Here is a 21,016-nt window from a genome sequence, read left to right as displayed (position 1 = left end):
AAAATTGCATTAAGAGGCAAGGAATGCACACTGCACAATGGTATCACTGTGAGGAGTCTTAAAAAGTTCACAGAAAATTCATGTTATCTTTTCAACTTTTTTTAATTTTAGTTAGCTTTTAATAGATTCAATGTGGCTTGTAGATACAATTCTAAGAACATAATATTCCTGTCCTCCCTCCATTCTTCTATCCCGCTCTCTCCCTCCTACCCACCTTCCTTCTCCCTTTCTCTCCGTCCTTTTCTTTTTTAGTTTTTCAGATAAGATATTTAAACTTATATTACAGTAAAAAGACTTAATATTTCACTGAATAAGAAGTTTAACAAGTAAAAAGCAAAAAGACTCTAGTTTAGTGGAAATACAAACAACAACTATAAATAATAATTGAATGGAAAAATGAACATTTCACTCATATACAGTAAATTTTAAAGCAACCAGAGATCATTGAAACTACAGTAGTATAACATTCTTAACCACTGGTTTGACAACGGTATAAAACAAAATTTTACAAAACTATATTTGCAGCAATACTGATACACACAGACATTTTTCTTTTTTTGGTTTTAAACTTTCTCTCCCACATTATTTTTTGTTTCCACAAACTTTCTGAGGTGACTTCATACTTCGTTTATATATCCACAAGGATCTATTTCTTTTACACTTCTATTAAGTCCTAATAATTAATGTGTCAGATTTAAAGTTGATAATACCCAATTAGTTCAAAACTATAAATAGTATAAATGAGGATGTTAGGGCACCATTTTTGGATTTGACATGTTTTGAGAACTCAATGAAAACATAATGTCAAAAAAATCACCTTTATAAGTACTGGGTAATTGATTATTATTTATTTTTTCTTTGGCTTTCAAAGCAAATAAAATTAATACCTTAAAAGACTTATCTTTAACCTAGGCTTTCTTTTATTAAGTGTACAAATGCGAGTGCATGCCTACAGGAGTAAGAGTTTGTTCCTAACAAAAGAGTCTGGATTCCACAATATGCCTTTTGCCAGAGGCATGGTTCCCCAAAGCATACAGCTAACTGCATCTCCTGCTGTACCTGTAACAATTTAATTGTATAAGTCAGCTTAGTCAAGCATCTCCAACTCATGACTGGGAGACATGAAATTCATTGTCATTATTGTCCCTGTCATTTCGGATCATTATATCCTGCTGCAGAATTCTTCTCACTTCAGTGCATTTTTACCTCCAGGAGCCAGGGATTATAGCTGAGGTTGGGGCGGGGGCAGGACCGTGAACCACATTTACCTCAGGGGAGGCAGAGATTAAATTGGCTTTGCTCTCTCACGAGCTAAATTCATCTATTTGTATGCTGTGAGTTTTAGGTTGGAATAAAAATGAATATTCTAGTGAAAACTGGGCTTTAATTCCCCCTTTGAAACATCGATGGAACCAACTTTTATTTACATTAGAAAAGCCAATGTAATTTCTCATAGGTTGCTATTTTCATATGTGCATAAAAAATACTTATGGACACCATCAGGTATGAAATACCAGACATCTCTCTCTGTCATTGTCTTGAGAATCAGAAAGGAAGAATTTAAAGCTATAATTTTGTTCTCTGGTTTCATTTTATAGAAGCTTAATGGGTATATTTAATGGTTTTAAATATTTAATGATTTATAATTATATCTCATTTTCTGTGCACTCGATTGGATGGCTGCAGTCCAACTAGAATAGCACCAAAGATCCACTCTGGGAACTGGAAGACTCAAGTGAAGTTGACAGAGGAAGACAAAATAAGTTCCTAAGGAAACTGGCAACCCCCTGCCCCTCACCTGCCCAGCAGCTGGTTCACATAATTTCATAGCCTGCCAAGTCAGCCAAGCATCTCAGGCCTTCAATACTTTTGCTTGTCAACTTGGGACAGTGGGCCTGGTCACCAACCTCCCTCCCTATCTGGGAAGCATCTAATTAGTAGTAATGGCCAAGGCCAGGGTCCAGTGGGGACGGGTGCGGGGTGCCAGGGGTCTCTACTAGGTTATGTCAAGGGCTGGAGAATAAACACTAGGTTATGTCTCAATCAAAAGCCCAGTAAGTTGACTGGATGTTTTCTTTCTCAGAATATAATTAGACAATGTAACTGGAGGAACAACCTTGTATGTTACTTCCTACCTCAAATTTGATGTCATGTGGATTTTACTGAGAAATTTGACATTCATTCTGCTTTTTAAAAGTTGGTGGATACTGCTCCTCATGTGTCAGTTGGCTTTTTCAGCAGCTAACAATAAGACATGACCCTACTTTTGCCATGCATAGAACAGCCACTATAATTAACACATCTAAAGAATTTATTCAATTACCCTTATGGAATTTTACGGAGAAATAGATTTGCCATAATCATATGCAATGGGCATTGGACTTTATTCAAGATGTACTGTGCCTGTGAGTAACTAAGATAAGATTTCTGACCTCTGTATATTTTGTGCTCCAGAGGGAACATCTGACAGTCCTACCATCTCTCTACATTAAAGGGATTTTAAAGGTTCATTTCAGCCCCTAGTCCAAGTTCACGGCAGTGTCTCGTCTCTACCGCATTTTCAAACCATTGTATTTTACTTTTTACTGGTACTAAAGGAACTACACAATGTATTACCAATAAGAGTGTCTAGTTAGTAAAATTACTAGCAGTATTTAAAATTCATTCAAATTTACTTATGTCACTTTTTCATTAGAATCAAGATTATCCTGAAATGGGATTTACACAATTTATTTTTTGTATTAATTTTAAAAGAGTTACTTTTATGTTAGGTAAATTTCATCTCATTAAAGTATTTTTAAGTAAAACAAAATAGTTATTTCACATAGCCTGAACACATTCTGAAACCATCTGAGTGACCTACTGCACGTCATTGTAGAGGAAACAGACAAAGGCAGGAAAGCAGACCTCCGAGACAAACCTGGGCAAGACGCTGCCTGCAGGTATCTAGTGGAGCAGCTGCCAACTGGTATCTTGTCTGGGGAAGGACGATGTCCTAAACTCTGCTTTCTGCAATTCTAGTCATAAACCTGTCCTATAAATCTGCCCCACGTATCTCTTTTATAAACATACTGGACCCACTGGCCATTGGAAATGTGGTCCTATGTCACATAGGCTGCAATTTAAACCCACCAATGGGGGCCAATACTGTGGCATAGTGGGTAAAGCCGCCACCTGCCATGCCGGCATCCATAAGGGTGCCGGTTTGAGTCCTGCCTGCTCCACTTCCAATCCAGCTCTCTGCTATGGCCTGGGAAAGCAGTAGAAATTGGTCCTAGTCTTTGGGACCCTGCACCCACGAAAGAAGCTTCTGGCTCCTGGCTTTGGATCAGCCCAGCCCTGGCTATTGTAGCCAATTGGAGAGTGAACCAGCTGATGTAAGACCTCTCTCTCTTTCTCCGCCTCTCCTTCTTCTCTGTGTAACTCTTTCAAATAAATAAATAAATTCTTTTAGGCCAGCACCACGGCTCACTTGGCTAATCCTCTGCCTGCAACGCTAGCACCCCGAGTTCTAGTCCCGGTTGGGGCACCAGATTCTGTCTGCAGAGGGCAGTGGAGGATGGCCCAAGTACTTGGGCCCTGCACCCGCATGGGAGACCGCTAGGAAGCACCTGGCTCCTGGCTTCGGATCGGCGCAGCGCACCGGCCGCAGCATGCCGGCCATAGCAGCAACTTGGGAGGTGAACCAACAAAAGGAAGACCTTTCTTTTTTTTTTTTTTTTTAAACTTTTATTTAATGAATATAAATTTCCAGTGTACAGCTTAGGGATTACAATGGCTTCCCCCTCCCATAACTTCCCTCCCACCCGCAACCCTCCCCTCTGCCGCTCCCTCTCCCCTTCCATTTGCATCAAGATTCATTTTTAATTCTCTTTATATACAGAAGATCAATTTAGTATAAAGATTTCAACAGTTTGCACCCACATAGAAACACAAAGTGAAACATACTGTTTGAGTACTAGTTATAGCATTAAATCACAATGTACAGCACATTAAGGACAGAGATCCCGCATGAGGAGCAAGTGCACAGTGGCTCCTGTTGTTGACCCAACACATTGACACTCTAGTTTATGGCGCCAGTAACCATCCTAGGCTGTTGTCATGAGTTGCCAAGGCTATGGAAGCCTTCCAAGTTTGCCGACTCTGATCGTATTTAGACAAGGTCATAAAAGACAGAGTGAGGATAGTAACCAATGATCCTAAGAGTGGCATTTACCAGGTTTGAACAATTATACAGCATTAAGTGGGGAAGAGGACCATCAGTACACACAGGTTGGGAGTAGAGCCATTGGTGGTAGAGTAGAGGTTATGATTACAAAGGAATGAGGCCCAAGTACGCTAGACAGGGTCTAGAACAAAGGACAGAGTCATTATTAGAGGAGCTAAGAAAGGTGCTGTCTAAGCTACAAGTAATTTTTCTGATTGAGAGGCAAATAGAACCTGATAGAAGGGGCTTGATAATAATCTGCTGGGCTTTAGGCCTTGTAAGTTAAGAGGCCCAGACCTATCTATCTCTTCACATGGGGTATATCCTAAGGGAGGTGTGAACCTCCTAGGGGAAGGCACTCTGTTGACTTTCATTACTTGGCTGGCCTGGGAGGAGAGCTGGCCAGGTAAAGGCAGGGGGCATCTCGAACAAGAAATTGACAGTTCTGCCTGCAATGTTGCTGACCCTACTTGACCATACCCTCAGCTGCAGTGGTCACTTTGGAAGCTGGGCTGAGTGAAGGGCTTTTCAGCTTAGAGCCAATAAGATCTGTGGCTCTGACCTGGGCATCCTTTGACTCCAGGGCAGGTCCATTTCCAGTGATTCAACTCTTGGCAGAGCTGCCAGGGCTCTTCACAAGCTGACGTCTGCTGAAGCCCAGGCTTACCACATTGAAAGCCACTGCAGTGGACTGGCCTGTTGGGTCTCCTTGAGGGCAGATCACTGTACAGATCAGCCATTAATAGGCCTGTCACCCATTGCTTCTGAGGCGGAGCTTTCTTTTCCTCCTGGTTTGTGTTAAAGCAGACCAGAGGATGCAAGTCAAGGGAGTGCCCAAGTCCCATCTCTAATCTTCGGTGGCCTGAACTACAAGTCTATAGTCACAGGCATGTTCTGTAGTTTTTCTAAGGTAGACAATGCCCATGAGGAAAATTATATTCTCACTTGAAAACTTTCTTTCCCTTTGGTCTGAAAGGGAGGTTTTTTCTACTTACTCTATACTTGGCTGATGGCGAAGTGAATCTAGCTATGAGATTATTATTTAAGTTCTTATTTTGGCTATGCTATTACAGAAAAATGTTAGCCATCTCTTTTATAAGGTCTAAAGATTAAATCGTGCGTCCTACAGATTCCCTCATAATAGAATTAGTTTCCTACCTTGAAGAGAATAGAGAAATAAAAGAACAAGTTGGGCTTAGAATAGAGAAATGAGGGAGCAAGTCCTAGATCGCTTGCTGACAATAGCAATATCACATGAATACTTAGCAAACCGTTTCAACCATTAGATAACAACTTAAGAAAACATTTACCAGAAGGTCCAAGGCCTTCTATAAATTTTAAGAATCATGTATTTGAAAACACCTCTTAAATATCTAACATGGTGTAGTTTGTTTAGCCAGTAAACTTAAGCACAACCATATAAAATGTTTTTAGTTTCTTTCTACCAACACGTTTAAAATATATGATACACAGATTCAGGTCACACAAATTAAAATGTATCTTTGATTGACTTTAGCAGCTTAAATTTATGGACAATCTTATCTATAAGCCATTTAAAATAAAACTCTTAATAAAATTTCCCCATGTGGACATACAATATGTACACACATATAACATAGCATAATAGACCAATATAGCAATTTTAATAATAGCTTTTAAAATCTTTAACTCTTTTTGTAGATTGCCAATTGATTTGAATTGCTTTTTATTTTTAGTAACCTCAGTTAACCATACTTTATCTCTGTTGGTACTGTTAATACATTATTGGCTTCATCTGTTTACAGAGCGATCCCAAAGTACTGAATACAATAAAAGTGGCTGGAAAAAGTCCATAGGAACCTATAGGAGGACAGCTAAACACAGAACCAACAACGCTTTAGTTTTATGAGCAGCACATCATATTTAACTATGGATGACAAAAGACTTTAAGTCGCCATGTTTAAAATTATAAACTCATCAACCAACAAGAGGCACTTGCTTACTTCACAGTATTTTTGAAAACACCTGTAGGATTTTACAAGTATTTAACCCTTTAGGCCTCTGGGGCTTTCTCATTAAGATAACTATCATGTCTAGTAACACAAGATCATTAGACTTTTTAATTCTCAAACATTTGTATTAATAGCATTTTCCATTATAGAAACTTAAAGTCTGGTACCACATCACATCTTGACAGTACTTCTAATATAATCCAAATAGACTGATTAGTTGGTTTCTCTATAAGATGCGAGACATAGGTCCTTTGATTTTTTTCAGTTGGGCCCAAACTAGAAAAACCAAATCTAAGATTTACTGAAAATTTTAGAGACCAGATTGTTTGAAACTTTGATTTTTTGAATGCCTGTCAAGAACGCCAAGAAGGCTCAAAAATCCAAAATATCTGGTTGAAATAAGATTCCTTAAAATCATGACATAACATAGACCAAATTTGATCATTGTTACAAGGTGATTATTCAAATCTTTGAAAATAAGCACATATTTAAATAACCCATAGCTCTGAATAAAAATTCAGCTGTTTTTGAACAATTAGAATTTAACAGACATCAAGAGAACATAATAGATTACTTTAACACATTGATTTAACAGAGCATCAGAGTTTAATTCTATGTCAAAGAGAAATTGAGCTTCCTGTGATCTTTTGCTGTGAGGTTTCCTTCCTTTACCTTCTTTCATATTGGTGACCATGTTTCTGTGTTTCTGTGTGTAAGACATCTTTAAGCATCTTTTGCAGGGCAGGATGAGTGGCAACAAATTCTTTCAGTTTCTGTTTGCTATGAAAAGTCTTAATTTCACCTTCATTCACAAATGAGAGCTTTGCAGGATATAGTATTCTGGGCTGGCAGTTTTTCTCTCTTAGTACCTGGGCTATGTCTCGCCATTCCCTTCTAGCTTGTAGGGTTTCTGATGAGAAGTCTGCTGTGAGTCTAATTGGAGATCCTCTAAGAGTAATCTGACGTTTCTCTCTTGCACATTTTAGGATCTTTTCTTTATGTTTCACTGTGGTGAGTTTGATTACAACATGTCGTGGTGAGGATCTCTTTGGGTCATGTTTATTAGGGGTTCTATAAGCTTCCTGTACTAAGATGCCTCTGTCCTTCTCCAAACCTGGGAAATTTTCTGCTAGTATCTCACTGAAAATGCCTTCTAATCCTTTCTCCCTCCCCATGCCTTCAGGAACTCCTAGAACCCGAATGTTGGGTTTTTTAATAGTATCCTGTAGATTCCTGACAATATTTTTTAGATTTCTAATTTCTTCTTCTTTTCTTTGGTTTGCCTGTTTCCTTTCCTGTTCTCTGTCTTCTAAGTCTGATATTCTCTCTTCTGCTTCGCCCATTCTGTTTTTAAGGCTCTCTAATGTGTTTGTCATTTGATCTATTGAATTCTTCATTTCATTATGATTTCTAATCACTATCACAGTTTCTTGTTCCACTAGTTGTTTCATTTCATTTTGAGTCCTCCTTAATATTTCATTTTCACGAGAGAGATTTTCTATCTTGTCCATTAAGGATTTCTGTAGTTCAAGAATTTGTTTTTGAGAACTTCTTAATGTTCTTATCAATTGTTTGAGATCTGCTTCTTGCATTTCTTCGATCTCATCATCTTCATAATCTTGAATTGGGGTGTCTTTTTCATTTGGGGGCGTCATAGTGTCTTCCTTGTTCTTGTTACCTCGGTTTTTGCGTTTGTTGTTTGGCATGTTGGAGATATCTGGTTTCTTCACTGTGGTGTTTTTTCTTGTTACACTATGGCTCTATATTAAGTGGACTGTCTGCTTTCAGTGGAGCCTTAGAGGCTTGAGATGAGTGTGGACTGAGAGCTGTGTTTGGTTCCTCAGGGTTGAGGGTGTGTCAAAGATGACACTCCCAGGTTAGGTGTGGTAAATCTCTCTTTCTTTTTTTGATTCAAAAGGGAAGTAATTCCGCACAGCTGAACGAAATTGGAGGTAGTTAGCAGGCAAATGATATACCCACAGGAGCCAGAGATCGGAAGCTCTTTCCCAAGGACCACACAGGGAATCTCTGCTGCCCTCAGTGTGGGCTCCAATTCTCCTGCAGTCTCCCACTGGGTTGCCAAGTTAGATGCCAATCTCCTGTTATTTCACCCCTCCCCCCAGAGTCAGGTTTTTCTGCTAGGCTCAGGGCCGGTGCAGACCTGAGGTCGCCCTGCTTATGACGTATGTCCAAAATGGCGCCTGCTTGTCTTGCTCGCCTTTGAGAGGTGAGCAGAGAGAAAGTTGTGTCCATATCGGTCACTTTTTTAATTTTTTTCCTCTCTCTCTTCTAGTTTGCCTGGTGAGCTTTTCCCCACGGAGTTTCAAGCCTCGTTCCCTCTAGCCTCCTCTTTCCGCTTGCCCGCTGGTGTCTCGGGCTATTGAGGTTCGGCTCACCTCGCGTTCCAGCGCTGGTGTGTTGAGTCTGCCGCTGGTGTCCCGAACTTGGGCTCCCACGCTCTCCACGCAGGTCCACTGTGAATCACTAGTTCCGGAAGAGTTTCCTCTGCTGTTTCATCCCCTACTCTTCCTTGACCCTGCAGTATCTCCACTTATATTAAACTGTCTCTCCCCCGGACTAATAGTGTGCTCCCTGCCTATTCCGCCATCTTGCTGCTCTCTCCGCAGAAGGAAGACCTTTCTCTCTGTCTCTCTCTCTCTCTCACTAACTCTGCCTGTGAAAAAAAATTGTTTTAAAGATTTATTTTATCTATTTGAAAGACAGAGTTACATAAAGAGGTAGAGCCAGAGAGAGAGAGAGAGAGAGAGAGAGAGAGGTCTTCTACCTGCTGGTTCACTCCCCAGATGGCCGCAACGGCCAGAACTAAGCCGATCTGAAGCCAGGAGCCAGGAGCCTCCTCCAGGTCTCCCACGCGGGTGTAGGAGCCCAAGTACTGGGGCCATCTTCCACTGCTCTCCCAGGCCATAGCAGAAAGCTGGATAGGAAGAAGTGAAGCAGCCAGGACTCGAACGGTTGTCCATATGGGATGCCAGCGCTGGAGGCTGGAGCTTTAACCCACTGAGTTAGAGTGCCAGCCTCAATAAATAAATCTTAAAAAAAAAAATAAATAAACCCACCAATGCTGTAATAGTTAAGGTATGATGCTGATTAACCTATAAATATTGTAAGAAACTTGGGTTTGATGCTCAGTTCTCAGAAAATGATTCCCACTGAGCCTGCTGGCATTAGTAAACTGCTTTCCATCCTCCACTGTCTCTGTTTGAATGGAGTTTTCCCACCCCAGCTTTCAGTAACATCATAATGCTAATTTATGAAGAGCAGCATTTTTGTTCTTGTTACAAAAGATGTATCTTATAAACGAGAATGCTTGTACTTGTGTTTGCAACAGTAAATGTCCCTGCAGTACTGCCTCCTCTCTGCAATATCCAGGTAGCAAGATGATAATTTCATTTTTCTGGTCAAATGGGATGGACACCTTCCTTTAACTAACCATACATTCACTTCACTGAATTCCTTTATCTAGATGCTAATCTCCATCTTAATTCTTTGGTGATATTGAATTCATCGCACTATTTTGGATAAAACAGGAGTTGCCTCTTCTGCGAATACAGTTATAACACCACAGAACCATACTAGCTCATGTTCTTGTTTTGCCTTACATCAAGTTTGACATAGTTGGGCCTGTATAATTTCAGAATAAGGCCAAAACCAAATTTATTTCAAGTGATTAGAATAAATTATTTTCACACCATTAGTACAAGAATTAAAATTTTAAAACCAATTTCCAAAGAGCAATTTGAAATTTTAAGTAATAACTTTGGAATCCTTCAATAATTGCTGCTAAACTCATAATTTTGCAAAGCACAACAAGTTAAAAGATCAATTCTAGATTAACGAAATTATTCTTCTTAATCCTAGTAGAATAATGTCTCTTCCACATTGTGTTACAGAGTTCTCTTGGTTTTTTTATGTAGAATCAATAAGAATCTATAAATTCATAACAATACCAAGAAAATATATGACAGGAAGTCACAAACTGAGATGTTCTTTTCACTAAATTCCTCTTTAGGAGATTCAGATACACACAAACTCACAAAATTAATTAGTGTCCAATACGCTACATGGTATAGAAGGTGGATTTGCGCAGGAAGGATTAGTAATAAGAGGCAAAGGCCACTACTATTTCGGTGTCAGGACAGGTGGGATGCTATTCACAGAATTCACAGAATGCCTTCTTACTCCTTCTGGACCACAAACCTCTTTCCTATAATCACCCAATAAACTACAATGAAGTAACATTAAGAGGCTGATGCAGAGAAAGTAAATTCACAGTTAAGGTTGTCCTTTAACATGTAGGCTCAATCAAGGGCACTGAGAAATTAGTTAAGTGGCCCCCCTGCAGTTTTCAGACGCTAGAAAGCACTGCAAACTGTTAATTTTCTAGCTTTTAATGTTTGTCCAGGACCCTTAAGATTTTTCTAACATTGTTGCTCATAGGGCATTTTCTTGAGTCTGGTCCCCCTTGCTCCCTCTGCACATACACATTTTGCATTTATAAATAATAGTCTGATAGACAGCTGAACTGATTCAGAAATGGAACACTGCAAAGAAGAAGAAGAAGAAGCAAAAGGCAGGAGTAGACTTGGCAACATCTCATACGATAAAGTATAAATATCAGTCTCCTGAAAACTAACAACAATAACAAAAACTTCTTCATGCTAAGATTTAGCAACCTAACACCAAATCAAGAAGAGCATATAATAGGGAGGAGGGCAACTGAGACACTGAACCTAATCCATCCTTTGTGTCACAAAATTTCTAAGCCTTCTCGAACATGTACAATTACTATCTGTGCCCAGCTACTTCCTTATAAATGGACATCCTTGAACTATTTTCCAATTCCATATACCCTTTAAAACTACTAGTAAAATTTCACAAATGACTTTGCTTGTTTTGTGTTGTGGTGTTTTGTAGTCCATCTAAGAACTATTATGTTTAGTTCCCTCAAACAAAAGTATACAAAATTATACTGTACATATATATTAAAAAAACTAACACTGAATGCAGTAAATTAGGTAATGTCACTGTTAGGACACATCTAACAACAATAAAATAAGCAATAAAACCTGAAGGTTTCCTTGAAAAGCTACAATGTTCACCTACCCTCATCATATAAATTATACATTCAAGAATTGTGTTCTATGCAAAATATAAACATGTCAATTTCAACCCAAGGGGCATTTTTCCTTAGGTTTATAACCCCTTGAAAATAGAGGTTTCATCTAGAAAACCTCACAGATCCTCAGCTGCTTTCACATTATAATATATTCATAAGGCAAGTAGTCACTGGCAAACATATAACAAATTAAATGGCATGAGAATGGGGTCCAAATTTATAAGCATGAGAAATGGACAAAACCTACCATAAGACACAGTGTAGAAAGCAAAGAAGTAAAGGTATACATAAAATCAGCAATATTAGAAACAAAACAGTATGGCTAGTTTTTTGGCCACTTTAAAGTGGTAAATCTGTGAGTGTGTAAGTGTGTATGTGTGTATCTACTACTATCATTAAAAGTAAGGATGAAAAACTATCTCATGATTACATTGCAAAAGTCAAAGTATGTTGCATGGGGTCAAATAAGATAGGAAAATATCTCATTTGAAAAAAAAAAGTCACCTACCGTCATAGTAGACAATTGCTCCTACTAATTTGTCTTTCTGGAGCATTGGGAAATGTTCAAGGGCTCTCGATTTGCTGAGGACATAACTGCTTTTCAAGCAACTACTTCCTGCAACCAGATCATATAGCTTGATTCCTACCCAGTAGTAAGGTAACTGCCACCACCTGCAGCATAAATACAAGGAAAGGTTTGTTTTGCAGCAGAGCATAATATTATAGAATGTCACCTTATATTACGAGATACTGTACATTTATATACAAAAGGCATACTTGGAAGTGGATGTGGACTGCAAAAACACAGGAGACCTTCATAACTGTTTATGACACAAATCTAGCTGAAGTATACATATGTCAATGACTCTGTGAACCTTCAATACTAATGCAGCAGTTCTCAAGCTGGCTGCATGTTAGACTTCTCCAGGGAACATTAAAAGTAAATACCAATGCTTGGGCCTCAAATGTCCAAATTGATTCAGTTAGGCTAGCACGAGAGTCTGGGTGACTGCAACGCGCACTTAGGGTTAGAAATAACTGGTTTGGGATAGCAGCTGGCACAGTGGTTAAGTCACTGCTTGGGATGCCTGCATCCCTTGCTGGAGAACTTAGTTCATTCCTGGCTACTCTACTTCTGATCCAGCTTCTGCTAATGTGTACCAAAGGAAGCTGCAGTGATGGTTCAAGTACTTGGGTCACTGGTTTTTTTTTTAGCTTTTATTTAATAAATACAAATTTCATAGTTACATTTTTAGGAATATAGCAGTTTTTCCCCCCATACCCACCTTCCCAACCCCACTTCCATCCCACCTCCTACTCCCTCTCCCATCCTATTCTTCATTAAGACTCATTTTTAAATAATCTTTATATACAGAAGACCAACTCTGTACTAAGTAAAGATTTCAACAGTTTGCACCCACACAGACAAAGTATAAAGTACTGTTTGAAGACAAGTTTTACCATTAATTCTCACAGTACAACTCATTAAGAACCGAGATCCTACATGGGGAGTAAGTGCACAGTGATTTCTGTTGTTGATTTAACAATAGACACTCCTATTTATGACATCAGTGATCACCCAAAGCTCTTAACAAGAGCTGCCAAGGCTTTAGAAGCCTTTTGAGTCCACAAATTCCATCAGTATTTAGACAGGATCATAAGCAAAGTGGAAATTCTCTCCTCCCTTCAGAGAAAAGTATCTCCTTCTTTGATGGCCCCTTCTTTCCACTGGGATCTCACTCACAGAGATCCTTCATGTGAATTTTTGCCACAGTGTCTTGGCTTTCCATGCCTGAAATGCTCTCATGGGCTTTTCAGCCACATCTGAATGCCTTAAGGGCTGATTTTGAGGTCAGAGTGCTGTTTAGGGCATTTGTCATTCTGAGTCTGCTGTGTGGCTTGCTTCCCATGTTGGATCATTCTCTCTTTTTTTAATTCTATCTATTGTTGTTTTTTGGGTTTTTTTAATAATATTTATTTATTTATTTGAAAGTCAGAGTTACACAGAGAAAAGGAGAGGCAGAGAGAGAGAGAGAGAGAGAGAAAGAGAGATCTTCCATCCACTGGTTCACTCCCCAGTTGAGAGAGAGAGAGAGAGAGAGAGAGAGGTCTTCCATCCACTGGTTCACTCCACAGTTGGCCATGACTGCTGGAGCTGCACCTATCCGAAGCCAGGAGCCAGGAGCTTCCTCTGGGTCTCCCACATGGCTGCAGGGGCCCAAGGACTTGGGCCATCTTCTACTGCTTTCCCAGGCCATAGCAGAGAGCTGGATCGGAAATTCAGCAGCCAGGACTTGAACTGGTGCCCATATGGTATGCCGTCATTGCAGGCAGCAACTTTACCCACTACGCCAAAGCGCCAGCCCCTCTATCTACTGTTATTACCAGACACTTAGTCTTATTTATGTGATCCCTTTGACACTTATTCTCATTTATGATCAGTTACACACTTGAAATGATCACTTTAACATGTAAGATGGCATTAGTATCACCCAGCTTAATGGAATTTGGAGTCCCATGGCAAGTTTATAGCTCTACCCTTAGGGTTAAGTCCATGGGAACATGTGATGGACTGTACATCTCTTCCCTCTCTTATTCCCACTCTTATTTTTCACTTGTATCTATTTTCAGTGGGTTACTGTTACCCACATGGAAGACCAGTACTAAGTTCTTGGCTCCTGGCTTTGGTCTCGCCCAGTTCGAACTGGTGCAGGCATTTGGAGGGTGAACTAGCAGAGTAATCTCTCTCTCTCTCTTCTTGGCTCCTGGCTTTGGTCTCGCCCAGTTCAAACTGGTGCAGGCATTTGGAGGGTGAACTAGCAGAGTAATCTCTCTGTCTCTCTCTCTCTCTCTCTGTCTTTCCAATAAAATGAAAATAAATTTTTAAAAAAAAAATCCTGGGTTCAAGAAGCAATCTATGACAAAACATCGACAAAACAATAAAATCAGTCTCTGGGCCCCCACAACATTCATGTGGCTAAGAGTTGCATGATCTACTTTTTAATATGATCTATATTTCAACTTAAGGCAGCTTCATAGATAACTCTAACATTATGAAAATTAAATTGTATAATTTGTAATCTAATGTCTCCTAACAAAATTTCAGTTTTGGTTAACTTAAGACACCTCAAACACCTGAAAGCTCTGGTTTCCCAGTTCATATGGGATTGGCTCAGACTTGTCATTTTACACTTTGGAAACAGCTCTTTTAGAGTCCTCAGTGCAAATGCAGTTCTTAATCTTTATCCTGTCAGAAACTGGAATAAAGAAACTATGAGTTACAAATGTAGAATATAACCTCCTCTCTGAGTTCAAGATCTGGTCCTTAGAAATGGACTGATACAGAATAATTTAAGAAAGCCACATTTAAATGCACCAAAGAAAATATGTGAAAAAGATTAAAGGTCAGGAACAATTAAATCCACATTGGGGGCCAGCTTTGTGGCACAGAGGGTGAAGCCACTGTCTGTGATGCCAGCATCCCATATGAGCACAGGTTCAAGTCCAGCTGCACCACTTCTGATCCTGCTCCCTGCTAATGTGACTGGGAAAGCAGCAGAGAATGACCCAAGTACTTGGGTTCCTGAACTCACATGGGAGACCTAGAAGCAGCTCCTGGCTCCTGGCTTTGGACCAGCCCAGCTCCAGCCATTGTGGCCATCTGGGGAGTGAACCAGCAGATGCAAGATCTCTGTCTCTCCCTCTCTCTCTGTAACTCTTCTTTTCAAATAAGTAAATAAATCTTAATAGAAGAGAAATACACATGAAAGCATTATTTCCATTAAAACTGTGTTGTTCTATTGACCTCATGCAAGCAAAGAGTATACAGGTGATATCAAAAGGCTTACTTGTAAATTGGAAGCATTATAGGTAATGGAGCTGATAAATGGGGAGCAATTTCTAGTAGGTTGGCACGCTCATAAAGGGCTTCTTTTACCATCCTATACTGAAAAGCAAAACAGAGAAAATTAGTTTGGCAGTAACAGATCATAATATTTTCAAATGGCAAATAGACACCCTGCCAACTGATTGATACACAGAAACCTTCTACCTCTGAGAGCGGATAGCTCTCTCCTAATCAAATTTCTAATAATACATCATGCTGTCAACCTCAAAGATTTTTTAGAAGCCTTAACTGTATTTGCATAGGAGAAAAACATGCTGTCAGAGTTCCCAGGTGTAAGAGATTTTCCTGACTTGAGTTACAAGATTATTGTAACCATTTATCTTGCATTCTCTGTATTGTCCTCCTTTCTCAGTTCTCCATAATATTTTCTCTGTGTAAGAGATAACACATTGTTCAAATCCATGCCAAAAGTTTCCTTCTTGCCTTCACTAAACCAAGCAAAGATAATGCTGAACAGTTGCCTGGCATTTTACAGATTACAAGAAAGCTTTTGCTTAACCCCTGTCCTCCTCACTGTGCCTTCCTAAGGAGCCAGTGTTACTAGTACAATACTAATTTTACAAATGAGAAAACTAAGGCCAGTAGATGTTGAATAAATAAGCCAGAGGCCATCACAAATTAGCTGATTTGAAACCCTATGCTATTTTCTTTGCATCCATCATGATGTTGAAGAGAACTGTTAAGAAAAGGGGACAGATTCAAAACTGACTTGTCAAGAGAAGAAAGGGGGACAGATTCAAAACTTGACAGTGTCAAGGCAGTGCTGCTATGTTTCTCATGTACAAAAAGCAGATAGGGAGTGCAGCTGATTTTTTTACCCCTCTGGGAAATGTCATCTTCCACACTGCCTTGGCAGTTTTCAAATGGTGGCAGACTGGACACAATAAAGTGTGACATAAGAAAAGCATGACTCAGATCATCTTTTCCTTGGGAGTATGTCAGTGACAATGTGAGCGAATGATTGCGGTTGCTGTTAAGAGGATCAACTTGGCACTCCCCTCGCATTACAACAGAGCTCCCCTGAAACTGCTTGGGAAGTGGCAATTTGGTGGCCATTGGCAAAAACCCAATCTCAATTGTTAAAAGGCAACATGTCCAAAAGCGATTTTGTAAATCTGCTACTTTGACATGCCCCTGTAGAAAAAGCCCCTGATTACCCATTAACGTAATACTGCAGACAAGAACTGACACACCTCTCCTGAAAGATATTCCAGCAGAACACACTAAACAGGTATTTCCAACAGGAAGAAATGTTAAAAGCTATTAAAAAAAAAAAAAGAAAGAAAGAAAGAAAAGAAACCCTGATTTAATTGGGTAGAAAGGCATAGTCACAATTTTTGTTTAACAACCAGCATACACAATTACCTGCTCAATATCCAACTTCATGATGGCCTTCTGAAGATATCTCACACCACCATGGATCAATTTAGTGCTTCTGCTGCTGGTCCCTGATGAGAAATCATCTCTTTCAACAAGGGCTGTTTTTAGTCCTGTGTAACCAGAAAACCAAATTAACTTCTTAAATTACACAATTTGTATGTAATTCATTAAAGGCACTTCTCCAGGGTACAGACAATCACAAGAAAAATTACTCCGAACATGGATAAATTTGTATTCAAAGTGCAGTACACTGTCTATATTATAATGAAGAGATTTTAGGCTCTTCCTGGGGGAAAAGTCAAACCAGGACTGGAAGCATATTAAACGGCGAATGAATCACAGCGAGATAATATCACAGTACAATTTCATGGCAGTAACATAGACTGGTGGGTTTAGAGGGTCGAGGGAGAGCCTGACACCTAGTTATCCTGGCAAGTTGGCTCAGTGTTGTCATGAAGCCTCTGGAACTCAAGTTCATCCCTCACTGCAGGAGCCCAGGTTCCTTCCAGCCCCTTATCTTTGACCTATTCTACCGCAGCACCAGTAAGACCAGATCTCCTGGGTGCTGACTTCTGTTAAGAAGCATATCTGGAGTGGTAGTACAATACGTATAAAATGGGGAAAGATATCCAAGGTGCCAGAACAGAGGACAAAAGAAGAAAATAGCTTTAGATATTGAGGTATTTAACATCGAATTTAAAACATTCAAACATGACAACAGTTTGGAATTTAAAAGAAGTACAAACCAGTACAAATGAACGCAGTGCAGAATATCCAAAAGCTAAATAAACAAGATATTCTTGACAAAGCAAGGCTGCAGCGATGTGGAACAACCAACCCACAAGCCGCATAAGGCCTGCGAGATCTTTTGGTCTGTCCCTGCTAAGGCAACCACAGACGTGCCTCCAAATTCAAGAAATCTATAGCAGGCTAACTTTTAAGCTGATAATTCTGTATGGCCTGTGAATAATGGCATAAATATCCAAAATGGCCTTTAGTAGAAAAAGGTCCCTCACCCTTGCGTCGGCAGAGGCTACTTCCAGAAGCCAGCCCTGCTCTCTTGACGTGAGGGTTGCTCCAAGTCTCGTAGGCATAAAACTATTTTTGCTTTATTTTGTTTTCCTGCAGCCAAGCCTCCTCAGGATTGGAGATGACCAGCAGTACCAATGGCTTGCTCTAAAGCCAAAACCTCAAAAGACCTGCAATGGTCACCTATATCAAACCATGTGGAACTTCCATGGCCTGGCACAGTCTTGGGGTTTGAGAGAATCTCATAGGATGCAGTTATAATAAGAATATGTATCTGGGGCAGTCCGAACTCACAAATCTCATACAGGAAAACATGGCCATACACTCAATTCAGAGTCATTCACTATATTTAATATCAAAGGGTCATTTTTATAACTTTTAACAGTTTAAATATCGCACCCAAATGTCATCATAAAACCAGGGCAATTCCCTTAACTCAAAAGGACAAAACATTTGGTAACTATGGAAAGAACAGTTGAGAATTTTGATTCCAGGTCAAAAATTGCTAATGCCCTAACTAACTAGCAAAATAACACAGAAATTACATGTATCAGAGACCCACGACATTGTTTCTAAGCATGTGTGCCAGAGAAAGAGTTGTACAATTCTCAACTATTAAAATCCTAGCAATGCTTAGTAAATTTAACACTGGATGTATTAAAGAGAAAGAAATATATTTTTATTTTTAGTATTTTTAAAATTTATGTTAGAATCAGAGACAGACAGAGTTCCCATTTGCTGGTTCACTTTTCAAATGCTGCCAATGGCTAAAGCTGGGCCAGGACCAGAATCAGGAGCCAGGAAAACAATGCAGGTTCCATGTGGGTAGCAGAACCTCAATTACTAAAGCCATTAGTGCTCCCTCCTAGGGTTTGGCAGGAAGCTGGAGTCAGGAACTAGAGCTGGGACTAGAACCAGGCGCTTGGATGTGAGACACAGATGTTTTAGAGATTAGGATAACCACCTGCTCCCAGGAACTATTTTTAAAAGAATGTTTTCAGCCAAAGTGCAGATGTTGGGAATAAATTAGTCATGGACCAGGCTGTCAGGTATGGGGTACTTCAAGAAGTTAATGGAAAACAGAATTAAAAGGTAAGTTTATTTTCAGGCAAAAAGATTTCAAAATTCACGTACATATTTTTATGATATACATTTTCCGTGAACTTTTTAAAGATTCCTCATATGCATGGATTGTCAAAAATGTTTTGCATCAAAATAAACTGACTGTTTAATTCTATCTTCCATTAACTTTTTGAAGTACTCTTGAAAACTCTAACTCAAAAATAGGCAAGTGAACAAAGTACAGCAGAGTTTTACAGGCGCCAAATTGGAAAATCCAGAGAACTTTCATCTTACTCCAGGTAAGCATAAACTCAAAATTAATTGTATATAATCAAAATTACATTTGCAAACAACTTTAGAAATTCATTGTCTCATTGAGCTGTATCACCTTTTCTTAATCTGTCCGACACAGACAATTCTCCTACCAGAACAAAAATAGACCTTTTTTCTTCAGTTGAAGATCAGACGAGGGAGTTGACTTTCAAATAGCATTTAAAAGACAGATTATTTAAAAGACAAGCATGTCTCTCTTTAAACCCTGGCATCACAGTCATGGCATCAAGATGCCCACACCCTGACAGGCAGGGAAGTAAGAAAGGGGATGAGCAGCCTCCCATCCATCCCACAGGTTCCTCACCTGGGCCTGCCATAGGTATCTACAGGCTGCAGTAGACAGAACTCCCAGATAGGCCCCAGAAACCCTTACTTCCCAGTATGTAGTCCCCTGTCCAAGAGTGTGGGCTGGAACTTTCTTCTAATGAGCAGAATACAGCAATTAATGTTTTAATCGCTTCTGTGATTAGGCTATGGAAAACTGGAAAGTGCACTCAATCTTGCTAGCACTCTTGCCCTCTCACTCATGTTGTGAGTTCAGGAACCAGATGGGGTTCCCAGGCATTAGGTAGTGGGGAACTGAGGCCTCAGTCTAACCAGAAGGAAGTGAATCCTGTCAAGGACCATGAGAGAGAGTAGGAATCACCAGGGCCTGTGAGATTCTGTGAGCCAGAGGATCCAGGTAGGGCTCAGGTAAGATTCCTTATCCACAGAAAACAGGTGATAATGTTATTGTTTTACCTGATAAATTCTGAGGGTAGTTTACTGGTGACACAATTTCCTGTGTGAAGAATAACTGCAACCAAGACGGGAGGTTTTAGGATGTGTCACTGGGAAAGACTGAGTCTATGTGCTCAGGAGGACTGGAGTGGAGAAGAGGGGTTATCATTGACCAAGACCACATTGAGGAAGATAATCAAGGGAGGCAAATGCTTGAAATGGCCCAATTTATTCAGGGACTGCTTGTCACACAGAGACTAAAGTGCAGGGTACACAAGAGACAGAACAAGAACTGAGCAAGGCAGATCACAAAGGGCTTCTCATCCACACTGGGGCAATTGGGTCCTGTCCTATGGGCCCTTGTTTCAGTATATGGACCTCTTCAAAGGGAAAATAACTGTAAACAGGGATATGGGTCCTGGACCAGTTTGAGAAACAGTCTCATTAGAAAGGACAAGATTTTTCATCAATAACACACAGCAGGAACATGGTACTGTACTCAAGGTATCTATTCCAAAGAAGCAGGGTGTACTTGTTAACTCTTTTAGCATTGTAAGAAAGGAACAAAATGTAAACTTTTTACAGAAATTCTCAGTTATTGTTTTGAGAGACACTATTATGCTGTCAGAAGAGCCACGAAAATGTTTTAAACTGATACATCTGATTAATGATCTACAACACTTCCCATTGTGGGGGTGAGGGGAGCTGCAGTTAGGAGACACACTAGAGGGTTGGTGCCACCTACCATGAATGGGGCAGTGAAGAATCCAGTGTCACAAAGCAGAAGATGGTGCTGGAGAGTGATACACAGCATCACAGGGCAGAAGCAGTATGAGCGGAGAATTTTATGGACTCTGTGATCAGGGTGGATTTTTTTTTTTTTTATTTCTTGCCAACTGATACAGAGAGAGGCAGGAAACTACCCTAAAAATTAGCAAGCCAGCTCAGGAGGCTCTTTCAGGTTATTTGAGAGCTAACAATTTAAAACTGGTGTTTTCCAGTAGCAGACACTGCAAAAGTTTTCCCACATACTGTTTGAGAAACTCTAGTGAATCCCAACAAAAGTTAAAAGTGCATCTCCATCAAAGCAGGCTGTTTTTCCTTTCCCATTATTTTCAGGGTCAGATCACCAAGCCACCCTACAGAAGGCACCCTACAGAGAGAAATGAGACTGCTCCTTTCAGAGCAAAACCACCAAAATTTTGTCTCCAAAGAAATAGCTAAATTGATACATTAATGCCCTATGTAAC

General features: G+C 39.9%; 1 protein-coding gene across 2 annotated transcripts in view; it reads right to left on the bottom strand.

Moving 5' to 3' along the window:
• GPD2 (glycerol-3-phosphate dehydrogenase 2) overlaps positions 1-21,016 on the bottom strand; it is a 164,357-nt gene that overhangs the window by 79,967 nt on the left and 63,374 nt on the right. For both annotated transcript variants that reach the window (XM_062186967.1, XM_062186959.1), the window contains exons 4-6: positions 16,608-16,732; positions 15,184-15,281; positions 11,844-12,007 (exon numbers count right to left, since the gene is read on the bottom strand). In XM_062186967.1, coding sequence (XP_062042951.1) covers positions 11,844-12,007; positions 15,184-15,281; positions 16,608-16,732 — 387 coding nt within the window. The remainder of the gene's footprint in view (positions 1-11,843; positions 12,008-15,183; positions 15,282-16,607; positions 16,733-21,016) is intronic.

This window comes from Lepus europaeus, chromosome 1, assembly GCF_033115175.1.
Source record: "Lepus europaeus isolate LE1 chromosome 1, mLepTim1.pri, whole genome shotgun sequence".
Taxonomy (NCBI): Eukaryota; Metazoa; Chordata; class Mammalia; order Lagomorpha; family Leporidae; genus Lepus; species Lepus europaeus.
Note: the sequence above shows the minus strand (reverse complement) of the source record. Positions and strands in the feature narration are given on the sequence as shown.